Genomic DNA, 25,238 nt, shown 5'->3' with positions numbered 1-25,238 from the left:
CTCAAATTGGGAAACACGAGGTAAAAGCTTACATGTGATTTTAAATATAATCACGTTGACGACATTTTAGTTAATTTTGAAGTCTAACTTGTCATCTACACTTTCAATTCTAATACAGGTCATAGACACAGGGGGAGATCTGTCTGAGATGGTGGTCTTGGGTATAAACCACTGATATTTGGGCCATTACAAACTGAAAATGAATATTATTTAAACTGAAAGCATAACAGAAACAAGATTACAGACTGAAAGAGTTAACTATAAAAACTGGATTTTGAAAGCTTTGAAAAGGAACTGAATTCACTCGTACACTTTCTTATACAGTTTCTAGTTCAGTTCAACAATTCCAGCTCAAATTCACTTTTATAATTTCAGTTTAGATTAATTTCCAAATTTCAGTCCATTTTCAGTCATTCATTATTATTTCTGAGCTATTGAAGAGCTACAAGACAAGCAGTTGTTCCATTTATACTAGTGCGATACTTGAAATTCATACAAGTAAGTACCGTATTTTCCGGGCTATAGGGCACGCTCTTAAGTCTTTAACCTCATCAAAAAACGACCGCACGCCCCGCAATCCAGAGCGCCCTATACACGAATCCACTCGGGTGTCCCAACACGACTTGAGTAAACTACACAGCCGCTCCACCCACAGAACACACAAACACACACGAAGCAGACGAACGCAGCGAAAAACACCCACAGACACACTCATCACTCCACGCCGACAAGGAACAGAACAGAGGAACGAACCGAAAAAGCGAGTGCAATGTGCCACTTCTAGACACAACTGAACAACTGAGTCACTGCAAACACGCCGACAATCCGTTGGTCCCAGACAGCACCCTCCCTACACGCCACAACTGAACAAAGCCCAGAGTCACCGTGAACGCCACAAACAAACAAAACCACTCACCCATCACACTGTTGTGTTTCCTTTAAAGTCCAGTGTGGTTTATTTTTGAAAAAAGTTCCAAAATAGACCATTTAATGACAGTGCCTCTTATAATCCAGAGCGACTAATAGTGCGGAAAATACAGTAAGTAAGTAAGTAAATCTTTATTTATATAGCACCTTTCACAGATTTAAAAAAATCACAAAGTGCTTTACAGAGAAAAAAAATAACATAAAAACAACATAAACAAGAACAGAGGAATTACAGACACAGTCAACTAAAAGTCTGTCTAAATAGCAGTGTCTTGAGCTGCTTTTTAAGAGTCTATAGAGTCTGCCTGTAAAGATAACAGATTTTGCTGGACGATTAATTGACCAAGAATTTATTGTGATAAACGATAATATTGACATTTTGAGACCAATTTCAACTGATATAAAGACCATGGAATAAAAATGCAAATACATCCTCTCAATGATCAATACACCTTACTTTGTAAATAACATTTAACACGGAAACTGTAAGACCTAAATAAAACAGACTTGTTAACATAAGAACAGCCTAATGTGTCTGGCTCACAGCAAGGACTTGTTCACAAAAATGCACTTGAATAAACCACTGCTGAACCAAATACAACCAAAGCATAAAATAAAATGGATTATTAAATCTCTGTAACAAAATTGCTCTTAAAAGTGATTTTAGTCATTGATTTACATTGAAATATTGTGTCTTGTCTCTCTGTGGCTGCTGCTGTGGCCTCGTCATTTTGGTCTTGAAGTGTTTGTATGAACCCGCGACACAAGATCCTATTTATTTCACTATGAGGGAGTCTCTGTTTTGTCTATATCGTGTGGTTTCTTGTGGGATTTTGGACTCTCCTGGGGGCGGGGCTAGTGGTCGTCGTTTTGCTCGGGTTTGCAGGTTTGCATTTAGTCACACTTGTTGGATGGTTTGAGCACATTTTTTAAACTCGTCTGTTTGTGAGGCACTTTCAGGCTGCTTAGATAGACTTTGGGACCATTTCAGTAGACCAGCAGGCCTTTTAAAACAGGCTCTGTAAAACTCTGAAGCAAGTTCAAAAACAAGTAAAAAAAAAAAGAATTACAGTAATCTAAATGAGATGAAATAAAAGTGTGAACAGTCATTTCAAGATCAGCATTTAGTTTAGTGATGTTCCAAAGCTGATAAAAACAGCTTTTAACCATGTACAAAACTCTACTCTTCTCATTCCTGAAGGATTGAAATAAATATCTGATTATTGCTATCGTGAGAATCAGGCAAATATTGAGATATTTCATGTAGTCTTTACCGCACTCCCAAACTGACTCTGGTGCGGTCGGCTTGTAGTGGGAATATTACCAGACCAATTTTAGACAACATGGCCCTTTTTTTGGACTTAATGAGCCACTGTAGCTCCAGAGCACCCCTCAGTAATGGCCACAGCACTGAGCGATGGACAGACGCAGGTGCAGGATGAAATGAGCTGCTATTTACCATGTTTAGTCCCACAGTCTCCACACTTCTAAAGAGTTTTCACAGATTTGTAGAGTGTCAGCAAAATGAATAGGAGTGGGAAAGCATGCCAAAACTCCAATATTGTTTTGCTATTTTCACACCTCTTTATTTACACACCAAAAAATACTACTTTCGGTTTTGGCTGGGCTCCAGAATACACACTTCTGCTTTCCCAAGATGTGAGTCTGGTCACGGGTGAATCTCTGCGATTTCAGGTGGGTGTTGGTTAACAGGAGGAAAATAAAGGGATAAAATAGCTTGATATTACATCTGCATAAATAGTAGTTTTTGCATGAACTTGTGTGCAGGTGTAGTCTTGTGAGTGCAGTTTGGGTCAGATACGTAATAGTTTTGAGAGCTTTTTGCGCGTCCTCTTTTAAATTGACTAATTGATTGGCACGATGTGTCTTTAGTCGAATACAGCCTTATTATTTAGTCATTAGATTGCAAAAGTACTTGATTCAGATGAAGCCAAAGTGATGCCGCTAGAGGACATGTCAATACAGAATACCATATTTTTCAGGAATATAAGTCACACTAGCCAAAAAATGTGTAATGAAGAAGAAAAAAACATATACAGTATAAGTTGCACTTTTTCGGGGCAAATTAGAGATCAGGAACTGACATTTCCTGTTGACAGTCAAGTTCTAGTAAAAACAATAGAAGAGAGAACAACAGACTGTTAACGTCACATATGAACAGTTCTTCAGATAAACTATAACATAAACAACAGAACAGAACAAGTTTACCAAACTCTCCATCTCACTCCAAATCACTAAATCCATTCAATTCTTCATCCTCTGTGTCTTCTGAGCAACTCCGCCTCGACCTCCGGAGGTAAACAGAGCGCCGCTTCCTCTTCTGTGTAGCTGTCATCAGACTCAGCATCAGTTCCAGTTAGAAATATTCTGGCCTTTCTGAATCCTGACAGTCTGGACAAAGCCTGGACTTTATGAAGTCCAGGCTTTGTCCATCAAACAGTGACGTCAAGTTTCATGGTGCATCCTCCCGGTGTCTTTCTTTCTGTTGCTCGATTACCGTTTTCAGCTGCAGATTTCCTACTTTTCTTTTTGGGGGCATTTGTGTTCAGTTTTCTCAGTCGTCTTTATAAGTTTGTTTAAATGTAAAATTTTCAGTGGTGCAGAAGTAGTGTTGTGATCGACTAACATGATACACACACGACAGAGGCTCTTTCTGCAGGAGACATGTGCAGTAGAGTGAAGTGACAGTGGTACAGGAGGAACAGGAGCAGCAGATACTGACACACAAGACTATTTTACTATATGTCTTACCGGGGTATGTTAGGCGTGATCTCCAAAAATCACAACTAGAATCTATCCAAGAATTTATTCCCTGTCCAATACAGTCTAATACAGAGCTCTGGGTCAAATCGCTGTCCCTGATGGCCTACAATTACACAGGTCTTATGCCAGGCAATCTGACTCCCTGCTTGTCCCTCAACCCAGAATATATGTTCCACAGTATGAATATTCATATAATATGTTGAGCAGGTTCACGCCTTGAATTGTCCTTGAAGCGTCAGCATTTCTTCTTTGGGGGAAGTGACAACCCCCTCCAAACCATTGTAAATCACACCAAGTCTGCTTAGATAAGCCAGCCTGGGTTATCTCCACAGTCCCAGTTCTGTAAAGGAATGTCCCTAAAAGTATACATCTGTTTCCCATTATTTAGGACACACAGAGCATTACCTTTAAACATTAAACAATGTTTAACTCAATGTATAACTTCATTAAACAATATTCAAACCACCACTTGACACAGCCTTCAGGTATAAATTGCACGACCACCCAAACCATGAAAAAGATTTAACTTATAGTCAGAAAAATACAGTTTCTTCTTTCACTTTGATGTAATTACTGCTCAGAGTCAACAATAACTGATAGTTGGGATTAATCCGATTCATTTTTCAGCTCTTAAATCTTCTCACCTTTGCTGATGAATCTTTATAAAGTCTAGTACTTGACTCTTAACACTATGAACAATGTTGTGCTGTGAGTGCTCGACCAGAACAGCTTTCTACAAGATTTGGAGCAGGGTGAAGGGATTAGCTCCCATTGGCCCGCAGAGCATTAGTGAAGCTGGCCTGCGATGTTCACTGATAAGGCCGCCCGGGCTCCTGTCCAGTTAATCCCAAAGGTGCTGAGAGGGACTGGGTCAGAACTGTGTGTGCCCCCAAATAACTTTTACAAACACATGAAACTCTTTGGAGAAATGGTTCGAGCTCTGAGTCAGTTGGGCAGCTTTCATAGTAACAGCTAGTATTACTAAAGAAGTACTAACAAACAGACTTGATACCATCCAATGTATGTATAAATGGACATAGCTAATACTATATCTAAAAATGGACATAGCTAATACTACTGTAGTGTTGTAGTCAAGAGAGCACTAATCTGAGACCACAGGGTCCCGAGACTGAGACAAGACCAAGACCTCTGAGAGTCGAGAATGAGACAAGACCAAGACTTTTAAAGCCCGAGACCGAGATAAGACCGAGACCACAGCCCACAGAGACCAAATCAAGACCATCTTTGTCATTTTTGACATTTATTTGTATTTTACAGTTATTTTGGCACATATATATAAATATTTTTATAAATCTGTCTCTCTTTTATCACTCTTTGAATGTCAGACCGAGACAAGGCCGAGACATGATCGAGTCCAAACACAAGACACAAGACACAAGAACAAGACCACAAAAAAAAAAAAGTCTCGAGGCCAGTCTCAACACTAGCTGATACACTAGCCGCCGCGTTCCAAATAGAAAGTTGTCATGCGGCTCTTCCAGCTCCTTCTGACTCTGGCTCCAATTGACTTATATTAGAAAACTGTGGTCCCTCTCTCTATCACTGCTGCTGTGAGCCTCGTCATTTCAGTCTTAAAATGTTTGTTTTAACCCACTCTACATGATCCTAGTGTTTTTTTCCCACTATTTTTTTCCGTAAAAAAAAAATCCTATTCATAATATAGAGTCTGGCTCTAAATTTGCTCCTGTAATCGCTTCATTTGAGTTGAGCTGAACACTGTGGGTGATGTCACACTCGCTTAGTCCTCTTCTTTATACAGTCTATGCTTGATACAGATTCTGATAGACAATACTGTCATTTTGCACAATAAATAATAATATTTGTTTATTATACCATGTGGTCTTACACAGGGTTTGATAAAACTCAAGATGGAACTGTTCAGGAAAGATCATCCATCACTTTATGTCATTTTTTCTCTGTCGATACTTGCTTAAATAGTTTTAGTATCTGATTAGTATCTGTTACAAAAATATTATAATACTAATAATGATGCACTCTCTTTAAAGGAATTGAAAAACCTTTTTATAGTATCATCGAGCAAAGCACTAAACTCTAGTTAGACTTTAGTTAGAGGTGAGAGGATGATGTTTGTTCAAAATGAGCTCTTTCATTTCACATGCGTCACTGAAATGAACAAATCTGATTGCCCGGTACTGTCTTAATCTGACTGGAGGCACAGCAGTGGTGACCAGACTCTGTACAAAAATGCAGACAGATCATTTTAGACTTGCCAGGCAACACAAGAGCCCGTGCTGTTTCAAGTTCCAGTCCACAGTGCGTACTTTAAACACTTCAGGAGCGTAAACATTTGAAAGGCATCTAAAATATGCACTGCTAAATGTGAGAATCACATACATTTAAAACAGGTTTGTAGTTGTTTTACTGTTTTACTTATAAAAGAACTCATAAGGTCAGGACAGTTTGTTTGCAGAGAACATTTTGCTGCCAAAATCATTGTAGTCTTTGTGATTTACTCACTGTGCTCATTCATATGGCTATTCCAGTTCAACTGCAATTACTCTTGATTCCATTAGAAGTCTCCAAGCAACAGCCCGTCCAGAACCACACCTCAAAAACAACTCCAGTCCAACTATTTCAACTTGCCAAGAGGACACAAGTCACTATATCCTGTAGCATTTTAAGATCACAGCTTAAGTTGAGTCAAAAATCCCTCCAAAACCCTCAGGACACTGACTGAATGTGGTGATACCGGCCAGGGACATTTGTCAAGGTGATTTAATATTGAATAATGAAGGTTTTCCATCAGCAAGAATCAAATGAAAACAGAACCCAATTGTAGAGTGAAGCTACTTTGTCCAGAACAGTTACGACAATATAAATCCTCTTGTGTATAAAGCTTTTGAGGCTGCGATATAGGTTATGCTATGTTAGGTTATACCGCAAGTAGCTGAGTGTAAGATACAGTGGGGCAGGCAGTTGCTGTGTTTGAGCTCTGGGGCATCAAGTGCGCTGTATAAAAGCAGCCCATTCATCACTGTCTCTGTATTTTGGCTCTTTTCCCCGGCATTAGCAAACCGCACTCAGATGCAGTCACTCTTCAGCACCAAGGACAGCGACGCAATTTATTTAGAATACAGGCAGCTACTTAAATTTTACAAGTGCTCTACTTATTCTACAAAAATAACCTAGATTTGCATAGATGCCCAGTCTGTAAGAAAAGAGGAGTGCACCTGCTAAGTATTTAAAGAGGGAGTATTTTACCTCTATTGGAAATCAGCTGCTAACACGTCATATATTTCTTACTTGTAAAGCAGAGTTATGGTGCAATTTAACAACTGACATTGTCGAAAAGATGTAGGTGTACTTTTATTTATTTATTGAATATATTTTTGTGTAGACAAGAAGGTGACACCACAAAGCCAAGTTAGTTTATAGCTGTAGTTGTAGGCAAGCTCACAATAAGAGCGCGTGTTTCAAAGTGGACCTTAAAAACAAACTCGTAAATGTGGGTAGTACTTCATACAAAAATAAAAATCAGAGCTGGACCCAGAGTAACACTGACAATACAACCTTGAAGCACTAACCTCTATAATCCCATGCCATTGTTTCCCTGAGCCAAACACTTTTACAGCAGTAACAATTAGGCCTGTAATAATAATCAAGAAATCAATTAATCGTACGATAACTTTTAATGAACTCGATAACTTTTCCGGCTGCGATAAATTCTATTTGCATGTTTGTTTGTTTTCCCTCACTCTCAAAGAGACTGAATGTTAGAAGGCTTCTGTCGCTCTCTGACTCCTCTCGTTTAACAAGTGTAATGACACTTGAACCAACGTGGATGTGCGCAGCCTGAGTGCAGAAAGCGTCGCTGTCTGTGCAGCTAAACATGAAGCCGCAACACAAGCTCGAGCCGCTGTCAGAACCAAAACAGTTCATCGCCGAGTGAGAAAACAATTCACGATGCTGAATCAACACTGGTGAGCGGGACACGTCTCAACAGACACGTGCGTCAAATACAGCGAGCGCAAACGACGAGAAGAAATGTCTCAAACCCCAACAGTTGATATAAACCCAAACCCGAGCGACACAACTATCCCCGCCCAGGGAGAGTCCGAAATCCACTGAAATCCCACAAGACACAGACACGATACCAGAGAGGACAGAGACTACCTCATAGCGAAACAGCATCCTGTGTTAATACGAACATTTAAATGACCAAAATGACGAGGCCACAGCAGCAGCCACAAAGAGAATGGCCACTATATACCAATGTAAATCAATGACTAAAATCACTTTTAAGAGCAATTTTGTTACAGAGACTTAATAATCCATTTTATTTTATGCTTTGGTTGTATTTGGTTCAGCAGTGGTTTATTCAAGTGCATTTTTGTGAACAAGTCCTTGCTGTGAGCCAGACACATTAGGCTGTTCTTATGTTAACAAGTCTGTTTTATTTAGGTCTTACAGTTTCCGTGTTAAATGTTATTTACAAAGTAAGGTTTATTGATCATTGAGAGGATGTATTTGCATTTTTATTCCATGGACATTAGTTGAAATTGGTCTCAAAATGTCAATTTTATTGTTTATCGCAATAAATTCTTGGTCAGTTAATCGTTACAGGTCTAGTAACAATATACAGTATCACGTGTTTTGATGTTGAAAAGAGGAACCTTCACTGTAAAGACTGTCAAATTACTCTGACTACTGATTATAAAAGATTATGAAAGATAAAATCTTTTATCACGCAGAATGTAGCCAAGAGAATATAAAAAATAGCCTTAAGATTTCCATTTATGAAAATTGTGAAGTCCTGTCCTTGGCAGCTGCAGCCCATGAGATTCAAACCATTAACGTTCTTTGAGCATTATATTGAAGATGTGATTATATAAGAGTTATTCAGTATAATGAATGTAGACAATACAATAATCCTCCACGACTCACACAAAATGCAACCTGTGCTCCCTCCCACTATCTGCACTGTAATCTGTAATACTTCTACCAGGTGAAGTGCTTGGCAGCAGGCAGTGAGATGGCAGCACAAAGACACCTTGAGGTGCCATGGGCTTTGTGTGTGTGTGTGTGTGTACGTAGTGTGTATGTGTATATATGCGTGTGTGTATGTGTGTGATAGATTGGCCTAGATCCCTGAGGTGGCACTTTTTACTCACACATGCCTCTTGACACTTGGCTCGCTCCTCACCGCTGACTTCATCGCTTATGTCATATGAATCTTTTAAGCATGTGTGAGGAAGAAGAGGAGGAGGAAGAGGAGGAAGAGGAGGAGGTGCGCGTGTGGGAACATGTCCAAGAGATGTCAGATACAGATACAGACTTGAACTAGCAGCCGCTCTTGAACTGTGGTGTAGGCAACTTCTGGTGAAACTCGCACATGTTTGAGTTATCAGATTATTAGGCTTTCTTCATGTTCCACCTTGTGATGTCATTAAGTGGTAGTTCTAAAATTAATGGTTATTTTTTACCCCCAAATGAACTGCTTTAGTCTACAATACACTTGAATAATCACTGCGCACTGAGAAGAGAAGTTTCAGTAAGGCTCAAACAAAAGCTGTAAATTCAAAGTTTGGCAGTTTCAGGGCTGCAAATGAGTGTTTTTCCTTTTAAATGTTTTCCTTTTTAGTTTTCCGTCTTAGCTGTGTCATGTAATTATCAAAATAACACTTTGTTACCCTTTCCATCCTATTACCTGGTTCTTCTGTGACCTAAAGTGCTCCCGCCAAGGATTATCTGAGATGCACTTTGTGTGAAATGTTTGTAAAGCAAGTAGCAAGGAAAGAAAGTAACTGGGACATAGCCTCAATATTGTACTATTGTACCAGTGTGCGTCCCCAGATATAAGGTACACAAATATAGCTTTTAGTGTTAACATTTGTAATGCTGATTTATTATTAATTATAAAAGCATCATCATTAAATTTACATGATTGCTAAATTGTTTATGTTTTTTTATTTCTCAAGATGATTATCCAATCAGAATTCAGACTGCGCCTCACATGAGTCATTTGGATTGCCAGGTTCAATGATGAAATCCAGTTGGTTTAGGCCTAAAAGGACTCTCTGAAGTGAAACGTCAGTACTTAAACCCAGCACCTGCACTCATTAATCACTGCTAGTGCTGCTAGACTTATTTCTGTCAGTTTTGAACTCAAGACATGAAAATAGATTTTAACAGATTGATACTTAGACAAAAACTGGTGTCCTCTATCTGCAGGTTTACTCCTCGCTCAGACTGCACCCGCTCCACAGTTGCGACTCCTGTGTTGAAGTGGTTTAGTTACGGTGTGATTTTCACATGAGGAGTGGTGCTCTGCTGTGCAGCTGTGGTACTACCTTTGAAGGCTGCACAAGAGAGACCACACATTCATGCAATAACTATTTATTTATTAAGGGAGAAGGCTTGCTGTCGGCTCCAGCATCCGTCAAAGGCAGACTCCCAACAGAATTAATCCTGATCGCCGCGGCACCACACACCTGCACCACTGGACTGCATGGCATGTGGTCTGAAGATCCTCTCACTACTTTTAATGATACGATACACCAGTAGTGCAGTCTGAGCTTGGGGTTAGGCACTGGCAGCACAGGTTTAATTATAATTGTAATATCTTTTTAAAAATACTAAAAGTACATGCTAGATGCACTTCCTTTAAAGTTAATATAGCACAGAGTTCAAGTTAATAGCATCCAATAACAAGTTTTGTTTGCTTAGGCTCAAAATGATCTCTTCTAGTCAGTCATGTCTGTTGCTCTGTTGTTTACTCTGAGCTCTGCTGCACACAGGAGCCCAGGAGAGACCCTACTACGCCGACTACTCCCCTTTAAGACGCTCCATCCACTCCCTGTGCACCAGCCACTACCTGGACCTCTTCATCACCGTCATCATCCTCACCAACCTGCTGACCATGAGCATGGAGCACTACAATCAGCCTAAGGTAACTATGGCAACACAGTGCCCCTCACCCCTGTCACAGTATTGGCACTAACAGCATGTGTCTCGTACAGTACCTGGAGGAGATCCTCAAATACTGCAACTACGTCTTCACCCTGGTCTTCGTCATCGAGGCCATCCTCAAACTCATCGCTTTTGGCCTGCGCCGATTCTTCAAAGAGAGGTGTGCACACGTCACACTCAAATCGAGGTTGTTTTTGCACCAGATTGACTCGTGCTTTGGTCTGTCAGTGGAGCACAGCAGGTTCAAACTTGAATTACTTTTCTATTAATCTTACTCTACTACAATCAGTCAAATAACTTTTATGATCCCCGGGAGGGATTTAAGTACGTTGAGTACTTCAAATAAATCAGGTACACCCTCTTTAAAGTGGAATATCAATGGAATAATTAGTCATGAAAGGAGACTCAACTTCTCAAATGGCAGAGATTATAATTGAGCCAGAGGTTAAGTCAGAATTATATAAAACAATTGGCAGTTAAATTGTCATAATGCAGACGTTTTAACCTGTTAATGGTTTTTATCTCTGCAGCTACTCTGTAATTACAGGGCCTATCTACATAAAACAAAACAGTTCAAGTTCAACATCTTTTCTTCTTCTTTGTGAGCACAAGGCGATGATACAAAATTTGACCTCACATGAACCCAATCTCTTATGATCAGCTTCAAAAGTCATATATTTCTCCTGTTTTGTTAATTAACATTTATTTTTTTATTTAACAAAATATAAAAAGTAAAAAGTGAGGTCAAAACTCAGCACAAATAACCCTGACAGCTGCGGACAAATAAACTCTAAACCTATAGCTCAGTTTGATTGCAGGTGTGAGGGGCTTCCTCTATATGGCCGTAATCAGTCTCAAACACAGCAGCAGCCCAGCACTGAGCACAGTAAACACAGGCTTGTTTACACGGGGCACTTGTCCCAGAGAAGGCACAGTCTAGGCAACTTGGGCAAATCACATGACAGCAGGCCCTCTATGGAAGTCCTGTACTTTGTCCATATCTGAGAGCAAAGTGCATTCACACAGAGCATGTATCATTGTACCTGTGGCATTTTCACACTTCCAACATGGAGCATTTGATTACAAGATACTGTCACTCTCATATAGTCATTGAAAAATATAGTAAAATATATTAAATCTGCTGTGGTCATTTTTACACTGGAATAACATCATTCTGCGAGAAAGACAAAATGTACTTATTTGACTCATGTATTTGAAGTATTGTGTTTAATGAGTAAGATCTACTATAGACTCACCAACATGTTTAAAGGTTTTACTGTCGCTACTCACAAACCCACCAATACTAAGTCATACCAAAGTCCTTCTAGATAAAGAAAAGTTACGTATTTGGGGCTGGGGTGACAGGAGCTCAGTTGGTCGAACGTTTGTCCACAGTTCTGAAGGTTGGCAGTTCAAATCCTGCTCTTGATATGCACAGACTGTATAAAAGAAGTGGACTAAGTGAGTGTGACCCATAGCGTTCAGTGCCGCTCAAATGAGGCTTGCAATGCTCACAGTTACAGGAGCGAATCTGGAGCCAGGCTCTATGTTATGAATATTTCACGGACAAAATAGCAAAAAAAAAAGTCAGGATCATGTGTCGTGGGTTAATACAAACATTTTAAGACCAAAATGACGAGGCTCACTGCAGCAGTCACAAAGAGGGGGTCGACAAGATCCTAATGTAAGTCCATTGGAGCCAGAGTCAGAAGGAGCCGGAAGACCCTCATATATACGGTCTATGTTGATATTAAATAAAACATCATTGGTTGAGCGGTGCGATTACAGTTCCCACAGATGAATGCTGTTGTTGTGTCCTTGAGTAAGACACTTAACCCACCTCACCTCTAGTATCTGTGTACACTGGTGAATGGGTGAGTGGTTCCTTGTTGTAAAGCACTTTGAGCCTTGAAGGTGGAAAAGCGCAACATAAAAATTTACCATTTATTCTACATCAGTAAATACTCGACATATAATATTTACTTCATTATTTCATCACAGCAATACAATTAATTATGACAACATTTTATATATGTTACTTAATTAATTTACATAAATATGACTTCTAACAAAAAAAAAAAAGTGAGTATCAATTACTCAGTAAATTCATGACAGTTAATGGTGTTAAGTGCATTTTACTTAATACTGACAAGTAAATTGTGCCTAATATTTCAACAGTAACATTTACTTAAAAAGTGAGAGTGTAAATTGTTATGAGGATTTTTTCTAGTAAATCTTCCAAGTTCTCTTTTTGAGTGTTGGCCATGGTTTACATATTTGGTGTAGTGTTTTTGTTGTTGTTGTTGTTTTGTTTATTCAATCAAATAAAGCTGTTGTCACTTTTTCTGGTTCTTGTTAACGATATGGTTGATAGGTCACATTTATGGAATTAACCTTATGTCATTTCTGCTGCTCATGTTTCACCAGGAAGTAAATCTGTAAACTTCACCAAAATTACAAAACTAGAAAAAGCTAGTTATGTTTTTTTGTGATTATTTGTAGGTTTATTATAAGTTAATAATGTAAGTAATAATGACAACCTGTCATTATGCATTTTCAATCATCACGTAACAATAATTCCAGAGGATTTATGTCTATTACTGCTTATCCATAATAATAAATACTTTAAATGGAAGAACTCAAACAGTGTTAAAGTTTCCACAAAAATGTTGCTGTTTGTCCAGGTGGAACCAGTTGGACCTGGCCATCGTGCTGCTGTCCATCATGGGCATCACTCTGGAGGAGATCGACCTGAACGCGTCACTGCCCATCAACCCCACCATCATCCGCATCATGAGGGTGCTGCGGATAACGCGAGGTACACACTGCTCTTAGCACAGCACCCGCACAATGTACCGTATATGTGTGTGAGCTGACGCCATGGCGACCGCATTTCAGTGCTCAAGCTGCTCAAGATGGCCACCGGGATGAGAGCGCTGCTGGACACGGTGATGCAAGCCCTGCCCCAGGTACCACACAGCGACACCACTGCTCCACATAAGACAACAGGACAGGAATATTAACATTTTATTACTCGTCACTCATCCAGGTGGATTTTATTACTATTATTATATTGATTCTTTGCAGTGACATCATGCTGGAGGTGTTCTACATGTATCTCTATTGGCAGAATGTTCAGCCGTTAGTTACTTTTTTTTTTTATCTGTGAAATGAGCAGGGTTTATAAGATTTGTCTTCTTCCTTTTGTTCATGCAGCAAAGACAAGGCATATTAACGGTTAGAATATGTATTTATGTTAATTGTCAGATTTTTGTTGTTCTCTTTAAATAGATGCCAACAAAATAATAACATGAGCAATAAATAAACAAATAAATAAGCAGTTACCATGTTGACACAATGCACACACTAGAAAAACTGCCAAAATGTTTTAATATAGTCTGAAACTTCAAAAAAACAACAAAAAAAACAAAAACAAAATTGATTTAAACAACACATTTCAATTGACGTGTTTTCAATTCGAGCGTCCATTTTCAACAAAAAAGCTGATGCTCAAATGTGTTGTTTTCAGACAGTCTTAAAACTTTTTTTGCACTGATTATTAATTCGAGTTTTGTGTCTCCATGGTAACTGCAGAAACATTCCTCCATGGAAATGCATGGAGTACACCCCCAGCGTGATGTGACTGCAAAGTATCAGTAGTGCACTTAAGAAAAAAAAACAGAAGGTTAATAGTAATCTGATGTCTAAGGAAATATCTTTTTAATATCACTCTTTTTTTTTTTGTTTATTTCATTCATAAAGTATAAAAAGACATTAACAGTGTCACAACATCAAATATACAAGAAATGAATGAAAAAGCAGCAGAAAGAAGGAGTTGTCTTATGTTCTCTGCCGCCTTTTCCCTTTTACAGACAAAAACACCGATAGTCACTTTAAACCAGGGGTGTCAAACTCATTTTGGTCCGGGGGCCGTATCCAACCTACTTTGATCCCAAAGGGGCCGGATCAGAAAACTCATGTCATATAAACCCCAAAAATAATAATAAGTTCAAATATTTGTGCAGAGAAACGCAAATCTATTACAGAAATCTTTTTTAATTGATGAACTCTTTCTTTTACAAAATATTATAATATTATGAACAACCTGAAACACAATGTTTTAACATGAACTTGTTTGCAAATAGGAATAAGTCAATTTTTCTTGGAAAATCCTGCACTTCGGCTCCACTTTTCTCATGTTGGACATTTTGCTGATGAGGGTGTCACGGTCAACAGTCAAAACGATCGTCCTTTAAGAGCGTTTGGAAAGAGACAAGTGGGAGGGGCCACGTACAGAGGCGCTGGAGATGCTGCTATGCTAAGCACTGCAGAAAATTACCAATATTTTAATAGAAAATATAACTGAAATATTTTAGAAGAAAATCAGACAAGTGCCAGATTAAAGGTCTTGGAGGGCCAGATCTGGCCCCTGGGCCATATGTTTGACACCTGTGCTCTATGGAAATGCACGGAGTACACCCCCAGCGTGATGTGACTGCAAAGTATCAATAGTGCACTTAAAAAAAATAATAAAGGTTAAGAGTAATCTGATGTCTAAGGAAATATCTTTTTAATATCTCTTTTTATTATTATTTTTTGTTTATTTATTTCATTGATTAAGTATAAAAAGACATCAACAGTGTCACAACATCAAACATAAAAGAAATGAATGAAAAAGCAGCAGAAAGAAGAGTCATCTTATGTGATCTGCTGCCTTTTCCCTTTTACAGACAAAACATCAACACCGAGAGTTACTTTAAAATATTTCAAATCAGTACATTTCAGTTCAGTCACAATCTTACAAAACGTATTCTACGTTACTAAGTATAACAAAAATTGACTTTAGACTTAGACAAACTTTATTTATCCACAAGGGAAATGATTTGGACATAGTAGCTCACACATCACAATATAATATAATAACTAAGAGAAAAAATATAAATGGTAATAATACATTCTGAAGTAGCAAGAGACAGCTGTCAAATAAGACATAATTATATAAATGTATATGTACAAGTTAAAATAAAATAGAAAGATAATACAGTAATACAAAATAAAAATACAAGAGGTCAAAGCAAAATGAAGCAAAAATGATAAAATGATGAGCTGTAGGAGCCTGTTGGAGAATTAATTACAGTATTATTACCTCCTACGAGAGTAAATATACCTTTGCCTAACTGCCCGACGTGTATAGGATCACTTCTGATAAGTCATCTAATAAAAAATGAACAGGAATGTGGACAAAAAAGAAAAGCAGCACTGTCAGAAGAGATGAAGCAGACGAGGACATCTGATGTAAAGATATTCACACGTGCAGTCAGATCGAATAAAGACTCACACTGATATCTTTGCCCTTGATATGCTCCTATTTCCTCCTCTAGCTCCCCATTAATTAGATCTTGACACGGCCGCTGGGCTCCTGTTGACTACGACATGTTTATTAAAAGTCATGCCTGCTTCCAGATCCGATGAAGTGCAGATGGCTCATTTTATCTATTGATTTATGGGAGCTGGCAGTGCCCACGTCCACACCACATCAATCACCAAATCCCCACCAGATCCCGGCCGCGCCACATGCTGTACTCTGACACTTTGAGCAATACGTTCTCCTTTCCTCCAGAGACCAGAGAGAAAAATGACACACTTAAGAATCAACCTGAGCGCGTCTTACTGTAGCTTATGTAACTTTATTTGCGCAAACAAGTATTTTCAGCATCAAGACATTTTTTATTTTACAGGTCCTATAATAAACAAAATTCACTCTTATGATCTTTGAGTAACCCTTTATTATTAATCTGTCTTAAAAGTTTAACAGTACTCAAATCACAGTTCTGTATGTACCTCGGTTTTGAGGTCACTGTTCGGTTCATTTTCGGTACAGTTTGGGAACAAAATGTAAAACCATTTCCTTTTTGTTTATTTGTGTTTTTATTAAACCAACAATTAGTTTGAACATTATACAAATGGGAAAATTAAATAAATGCAAAGTGCTGCTTGGTAATACTAATGAGTTAAATAAAATATTCTCAAATAAGCAACAAATGTATGAAAGATTATGAAAAAATATTTGATGGAACAGTGAATTTCTTGTAAACAGTAAACAACACTTTTCAAAAAGTTAAGTGCAGCACTAACGGTTCCAGCATGAAGTTTTACTCATTATTGAGGAGGACCAGGGAGTGAGGACCGGGGAGTGAGGACCGGGGAGTGAGGACCGGGGAGTGAGGACCGGGGAGTGAGGCCCGGGGAGTGAGGACCGGGGAGTGAGGCCCGGGGAGTGAGGACCGGGGAGTGAGGACCGGGGAGTGAGGCCCGGGGAGTGAGGACCGGGGAGTGAGGACCGGGGAGTGATGAGGACCGGGGAGTGAGGACCCCGGGAGTGAGGACCGGGGAGTGAGGACCGGGGAGTGAGGACCGGGGAGTGAGGACCGGGGAGTGAGGACCGGGGAGTGAGGACCGGGGAGTGAGGACCGGGGAGTGAGGACCGGGGAGTGAGGACCGGGGTGCTACGACCTTAGTTTTGCAGGATTCATGTGGTTTGGAGGGGCGTAGCCAAGTGTTACGAACCAGTGCTAGGGACAAAGGAAAGTAACACAAACAAGATGTGATGTAAAGTGACTTTTATAAAGTAAATATAAGTAAGTATAATAACAAAGAAAAGCTGTTTTACATACGATAAATCAAAATTTCCAAATACAACTAAGCAATACCTCTATTGGGTTAAATAACTCAAAGAAAATACAAATGCCCAAGGGCCGAGCCAAACTGGCAAATACAAACAAACGATAGGTCAATAGCGAGAGCCTAGAGTCTCAAAATTCTGAGTAGCAAAGGGATGTGGCAAACACACGTCTATCAACGACGGTGGCAAACTGAAACTGACATCCAGCCGCCCGGAGGAACAGGCGCACTGCACTTCTATTGGACGAGGTGATGGGATGTGTAGGAAGGGGATTGGAGGAGCGGGACGTCAATCCTCCAACTAGGCACAAGGAACACCGGAGCCAGCCCAACAGCAACGGCATCACACCCCACCAATCAGGCGCCAGGTACCACACAGGACATGTAAATATGGAAGGCACATGCGGTAAAACAAACGGGGAGCCAGGCCGCGAGCCAAGGCAGGGAGCAATTGTTGTCAAGGTGACCACCCTAACTATAAAGCGCTGCAGGAAACACTGACACTCCAATCACAGACGAATTTCCTTGTGAATATTAAAGAGCCGAGCCTTCTGCACATGTAGTGGTGGAATGTAAACACACAAACTGCATGAATTCACTCGAGCACAGCCCTGCACCGAACCAAACAACCCGTACTGAAACAATTCAGCAGATTCACACATGTACTATTACACCCCTAGTCTGTCTACATCTCCAAAGCTCAAAATGCTCTCTTCCACCTTGTGATGTCATGAAGCAGTAGTTTTATAGTTAACACGTAGAGATTGGCAGTTCCAGGCCTGAAATGATCCAAATGATTCTAGTGAAGGTTCATGGAGTTTAAAAACACAGTGGGGCACTTCCTGTATTACTATATGACATTATTAGGTGAACATAGGTGGAATAAGTGTTTTCAGTTTGAGAGTAGAACTCATCCTAAATATGCAGAATTTGTGGGTTAAAAATGTCATTGATTTCAGGATTGTTTTTGATGAGGAAACAGCAAAATCTGGGCCCTTTAAAATGAACTGTGCTTGTACATGTCACAATCATAATTAATATAAGACAGATTGATTGATTGATTGATTCTCCATGGAGCTTGATCCTTTACGTCACATTGTGGAATATTATAGCCAAAGGAACAACATTTGTATGGAGACAAACAAGTTGAGGCCAAATAAAGTCAAGTTTGTGGAAATGCAAACTCGCTCTCAGCAACAACGCGTGTTTGTTTGTGCAGTAAAAACATAAAATTGAATAACCATATTTTTTTATCCTCAAAAGTTACACGGTGGGACTTTAACTCAAATTTGGGAATGTGCAAGAGACATAAACACAACACGATCAGCAGTAATACAAATGAATAAATAAGTATAGACTCTAAAATGTCCATATAAGATTCACTCAAGACAAATACAAAGAAGGACTGAATAAAAAAGTAATCATCCCGTCGTCTGTTCTTTTAAAACTGTCTAATAACAAATGACAAAATAATTATTGCAAGAATACAGACACTTTTCCCTTTGTTGTATTACAAAAGCCCCAGTCTGACACCTTCTGGATATTCTAATTGGAAGCTACACCAAATATTCTAGCACTTTCTATCTCAAACAATGTGGAGCCATGCTGTTTTGAGAAAAAAAAAGTCATTCAATGTATTTTTGTTAGTGTAAAAATAGCGCAGTGTTCGTTTTATTTTGCATGTCCTTTTTCATTTGCAAAGTAGGGTTGTCAAAAGCATCAAAAATTCAGATAATTGTATTGAAACTAGATACTCATTTGAGCAGGTATCGATACCAAAAAAGTCACAGGGCTCAAATTAAGTGAAATTATAGCGAAATATCGTGATATTGTATCGTCAAGTCTCACAATAATATCGTGGACTGTCACAATATATTGAATTACAAGTTTCTTTGCTTAAATTCATTGTTTTATAGTAGCAAGAGCTTATAAACATCTAGAACTACATATCCCATGATTCATTTCAGTGCAGCAACATGAAGAAATATGTTTTTTACTTGAATTCTTGGGATTATGACAGTAATAATTCACACCAAAATCTTGTCAAGGTATTTTAAAAGCAAAAAAGTGTCCTATCTACAATACTCTCCAAAATATCCTAGTAAATATCGGGCATTGAGATGCATATCGTGATAATATCCTACCGAGAGATATTTAGTTTAGTTTTTTCTTCTGTCATTTAACATAAACATTAATCATATGACAATGATTTAACACAGAAAGTATGCATATCACTAAAGTTATTCTACACACCGAAGGGTTTAGGCTGAAGTTTTAACAATTATTTTGCCAAACCCTATTAACATATAAAAGACAGCAGAAAAAGAAGACAACAGAAAAAACAAAACTCATCTTTTATGAATGCCGAAAATAATACCTACTGAATCCTTTTGGTATACACACAATACAGACACACAATTCAATACACATCGATGTTCACACACACACACACACACACACACACAAACGTACACGCAAGTATTCATACCTATTGATATATAAATGCACATACACAGACACTTTGTATAATTGAGGGTTATACTGTAGTTTATCTGTGAATTTCGTGAGGTAAGCCACCTAGTACCTCCGCTCAATTTCATTTCTCTCCAGCGACTAGGTCAGGAATCAAAATACACTAGACGGTTCACAAAAACCCTGCAAGTGTGAGTCCAGGCACCAGCCAATCAGCGAAGACCAATATATTCTGTGTTGTCAACGATTCCCGAGATCGAGGATTTAAAGCCGGAACAAAGAGAATGTTTGGTGAATTTTATCAAGGGGAAAGACGTTATTGTCCTTCTTCCTACAGGATTTAGCACATTACATACGTCACGACCAAATAGCAGCGATTGGTTAAATACAAAAAGTACCTGCCTACTGTCGAGTGAATGAAGCCTAACGCTGTGAGGTCAGACGGTTTCCACGAAGTGAAACCAGCTGATGAATCAGACTAATGATTTATTGTAAGGCTGTCCTATTAATTAAATTTTGATTGTGATTTGGATTTGTGTGTCAAACCATCTCCAAACTCAGAGTTGAAATTGATTAATCTTAACAAAGTTTATTTTGCAACATTTTTTATATACATAAGTATATTTATTTTATTGGCAACACTTTAGATTAGGGACCACATAGTAATAGCTTGTTAATATTAAAATGCATAAGTGCTTAATTCCATCTTTGTTAGTATTTATGAAATACTTTCAATGCATTTTTGTCTAAGGCCGTATTTTACGAGCACTAACCCATTCACTATTTTCTTCCCATTAAAGTAGTGGAGATTACAACAGATGTTTTTGTGCAGACACTGAAATCTTAATAAGCAAGTGTTTGATTAATAACAGCTAATTAGCAAACCAATTACCACTTAGTTAAGTATTAATATGTGGTCTCTAAACTAAAGTGTTACCATTTAATTTTTCAGTAGAAGAGATTATAAAACAGCTGGATATGTTTTTTTGTTTGTTTGTTTTCGATACATTTATGTTTTTCTGTGTTATTTCATGTTATTTCATGCCTATATTTATTTTCAATTGAAAGTTTTTATTGAAAGTTTTGTATAAGTTATCAGTAACAGAGTTTTTTTTAGAGAGAAATGCTGATTAGATGCATCGAGTAACTAAAAAATTATAATTTGAATAATCGTGATTTCAGTATTGGACAAAATAATTGCGATAATTCATAAATCCATAATCGAGCATCCCTAATTTATTGCACTTCTCTATATTTCTGGTCTTATACTTTTTTATAAATGTGTTCCGGTAAATTGTTTTAGAGCCTTTTCAAAGTTTCATCCAAACCGTTCCTCTGATGGAGACTTTTTTGTCTGCTCCTCACATGAGCTTTGTACGGAAGCCGAGAGGGGTCAACAAACGCAAACGCCGCTCAACAAACCAAAAAAAAGCCACAACACACCAAAAAAAGCCACAACGGAAATGACCACGGGACTCTATTTTAATGCAAACACCGCAACAAATACAAACGCCACAACACAAACGCAAATGCCACAACACAACAAAAAGCCACAACGGAAGTGACCGCAGGACTCTATTTTCCAACGGACCGATCAAGCGGCAAATGAAGAAGAAGAACTACAACGTGAAACGAATAATGATAAAACAATAAATTACTTTTACTTACGTTTCCATATTCTCCGTTCCTTTACTTTTCACATTGTAGTTCTTCTTCTTCACTTGCCGCTTGATTGGTCTGTTGGAAAATAGAGTCCTGCGGTCACTTCCGTTGTGGCTTTTTGTTGTGTTGTGGCTTTTTAATGTGTTGCGGCATTTGCGTTTGTGTTGTGGCGTTTGTATTTGTTGCGGCGTTTGCATTAAAATAGAGTCCCGCTGTCATTTCCGTTGTGGCTTTTTTGGTTTGTTGTGGCTTTGTATTGTGTTGTCGCATTTGTATTTGTTGCGGCGTTTGCGTTTGTTGTGACCCCTCTCGGCTTCCGTAGCTTTGTGAAAGAGACCATGATCCTCTCAAATTGTCCTCACTCTCTCTGGGTTTGAACATGTCTTGAATACACTTGCATATTATGTGCCTTAAACATGACAATTGCAGTATTGAGATCAACGAGAGGCAAGGCCAGCGCCATGATTTAATGCTGAAAACCACATTCTACTGCCTAAACAACGTGTCACTGTTACTATTTTCTTCCGACAGGATTAATGAGGACTGACTCCTTTTTGTTTAGACTCCCCAATGAGAGCGCAATCCTCATTTTTCCACGTGCTTGCGTTTTCACAATATACCTGTCTCGGAGGCGCGTGCGTAGCTGTTGCTTTGAGCGCGTCGTACAGAAAGAATGATGAAACACGAAGGAAAAAAGGTTAAAAATAGAGCGTGCGAGCGGGGAAGCCAGTACGCTGCACGGGACTTCACCAGGGCCCCAGGGGAGGCTTTGAGCGAGGGAGAGGATGGGGGAGAGGCAGAAAGGCAGGACAACCCACACTGTTAGATGTGTACTGTGCGATAAATGAGAAAGTGGATTGTACTCCCACTGGGCAATTTGTGCATTTTAAGTGCTAGGATTTTTAAAAACTGGTTTGGTGGAACTTGCAGTGACTACTTAAAAGATGCACGATTTCATTATTCTGTTAACATCTCCGAAGCTCAAAATACTATGTTCCATTCTACAATGTGACAAAAATCATCAGTCTCCAAGGAGAATCAATCAATCTGTCTTATATTAATCATTATTGTGACATGTACAAGCGCAATTCATTTTAAACGGTCAATATTACGCTGTTTCCTCATCAAAAACAATCCTGAAGTCGTGTTTTGTTTCAATGACACATTTTTAACACACAAATTCTGCATATTTAGAGTTCTTCTCTTAAACTGAAAACACTCTGTTCCACCTTGTGTTGTCATACAGTAATACAGGAAGTGCTCTACTGTGTTTTTAAACTTCAGTAGAATCATTTGGATCATTTGCCAATCTCTACTGAACTAATGGTAAAAGGTAAATGTTAACTATAAAACTACTGTTTCATGACATCACAAGGTGGAACAGAGCTTTTTGAGCTTTAGAGATGTACACAGATAATAAAAGGCTACTCAAAGATCACTCAGGGACTCAATTTTGCATATTATAGGACCTTTAAAGTTTACACTAGCCTGATTCATCAGCTGGTTTCACTTTGTGGAAACCGTCTGACCTCGCAGCATTAGGATTCATTCACTTGACAATAGGCGGGTACTTTTTTTCATTTTACCAATCGCTGCTATTTGGTCGTGACACATGTAGTGCGCGGCTAACTAGTATATTAAGCTTTTCTTAAATCCCGTAGGAAGAAGGACAATAACGTCTTTCCCCTTGATAAAATTCACCAAACATTCTCTTTATTCCGACTTTAAATCCTCGATCTTAGGAATCGTTTCCAACACAGAATGTATGGCTCTTTGCTGATTGGCCGGTGCCCGAACTTACACTTCCGGGGTTTTTGCAAACTGTCTAGTGTATTCTGATTCCTGACCTAGTTGCTGGAGAGAAAAGAAACTTAGTGGAGTCACTAGGTGGCAAAAGCCTGGCTACCTTTAAACAGGGTTCCCACTCTTTTTCACTGACAAAATTTCAAAACTTTTCCATGAGTTTTTTATGACCTAAAGTGAATTTTCCATGACTTTACAGCACCTACATGTGTAGAACTGATCAGACTTTTAGGGCTAAATATGAAGTGTTAACCCTTTCCACTCACCTTATGGTTTGGTTTTATAGTTTTTATCATTCAAAATCCTGTCAGTGCATTTATTGTCATCTCTTTTAAAGAAAAGGCACAGACGTTCAGAAATAATCAGAATAGGCTAATGAGAACTTAACCAAACGCTGTAATTGTGTGAAAGAGATTCTAAAATTCCATGACTTTTTGAGGCCTGGAAAATGACATTTTCAGTATCCATGACTTTTCCAGGATTTCCATGACCGTGGTAACCCTGTTTAAAATAAAAATTGCCTTGATACTGAAAATACTTGGTTGCACAAATAAAGTTACATAAGCTAGAGTAAGAAGCACTCAGGTTGATCCTTCAGTGTGTATCATTCTTCTCTCTGGTCTCTGGAGGAAAGTGGCCGTTTTTCAAGTTAGACTCAATGTTTACACTGAAGGTGATTTTAAAACTACAGCGGAGCACTTCCTGTATTAACACATGACATCACAAGGGGAGAACAGAGTGTTTTCAGTTTGAGAGAAGAACTCAGAGCTTAAATCAGACCTGGGCATTGTCCAGCTCTCGGGCCACATTTGGTTGACTCTGACTAGCCCGTTTAAGATTATTTAGAATTACAAAAGAAACATATTTTTTTCATTTGACCTCATGCACGGACTATTTTTATTTTTGTTTTTTTAAATGACGTTTTTTGTAAGGCAATCTCACTTTTTTCATTGCTTAGTCAGAACATAAACTCTTCCCAGTCTAACCAGCTCGTCAAAACAATGCTATTTACTAGTGATGGGCGAATGGAGCCTTCGTGAAGCATTGACACCTCAGTCGCAATATTGTCTCAAATGGTGGGACGTGTCTGAGGCCTCGGAGAAACACTGACCTCTAGTGGACAAATTTAACCATTGGCCGCAGGTGTCTCAGCATCGATGAAGTATTGTTAGTGTAAGACAATACTTGTGTGCAGAGCGACACCGTACCTAACAACAACAATAATAATGATGATTTAAAATAATATGTAAAGAGCAACATAAATAGCAGCTGTAAATAAGAAAATAGGTGTTACCTTGTTAGGTGGAATTAGATCAAAGTGATCCCAAACCATGGATCACTTTTTTCCACTTGTAGATGCCATCGAAAAAGGAAACAAACACCAAAAGTCGCCAAAAGTCACCAAAATCACCACTAACGTCACACAGTACTCCTCACTACTAAACATTTTTAAGAAATATTGGTGCATCTTTTATACTGTAGCAGTTTAGCGCTCGTCAAACCACAGAAGTGCACTGAACACTCTGAAACACTCTGAACCAATCACAGAGCGGAACATTCACTGAGCCAATGAAACGCTTCGATACACTGAAGCGATCGACACGCAGAGTGAAGCAGTCAGGGGAGGGACCGACACTTCCACACTTTGGTCACGTGAGCGGCTGCTGCGAGACGAGCTCCGAGGCAGAGCTTCAGAGCAATTTGTTTCAGAAAGAACGAGACGTGCTCCAGAGCTCTGACTCATTTGCCCGTCACTAACTGTTTACTGCTTTTTATGAAGAAATACAATTGATATTATGCAGAATTGAGTTAAGCGTTTTGTCCCAACCCTCCACATTATTTTCTGTTTCTCATGTTTCCCCAATGCAAAAAAGAATTGCCCACCCCTGGCTCAGACGCAGGATGGTTGTGCTGATGTGCAGGAGGAGGTGAGGCAGAGGAGAGGACATTTGAAGAGT

At 38.9% G+C, this 25,238-nt stretch overlaps 1 protein-coding gene across 1 annotated transcript in view; it reads left to right on the top strand.

Annotated features, from left to right (window-relative positions):
- cacna1hb (calcium channel, voltage-dependent, T type, alpha 1H subunit b) overlaps positions 1–25,238 on the top strand; it is a 218,369-nt gene that overhangs the window by 178,644 nt on the left and 14,487 nt on the right. The window contains exons 27-30 of the mRNA XM_055157997.1: positions 10,491–10,642; positions 10,713–10,822; positions 13,347–13,480; positions 13,561–13,631. Of these exons, the coding sequence (XP_055013972.1) occupies positions 10,491–10,642; positions 10,713–10,822; positions 13,347–13,480; positions 13,561–13,631 (467 nt within the window). The remainder of the gene's footprint in view (positions 1–10,490; positions 10,643–10,712; positions 10,823–13,346; positions 13,481–13,560; positions 13,632–25,238) is intronic.

The sequence above is a fragment of the Boleophthalmus pectinirostris genome, unplaced genomic scaffold, assembly GCF_026225935.1.
Source record: "Boleophthalmus pectinirostris isolate CB_2022bp ecotype Guang Dong unplaced genomic scaffold, ASM2622593v1 HiC_scaffold_22, whole genome shotgun sequence".
Classification (NCBI taxonomy): Eukaryota; Metazoa; Chordata; class Actinopteri; order Gobiiformes; family Gobiidae; genus Boleophthalmus; species Boleophthalmus pectinirostris.
This window is presented reverse-complemented; position numbering and strand designations above follow the sequence as displayed.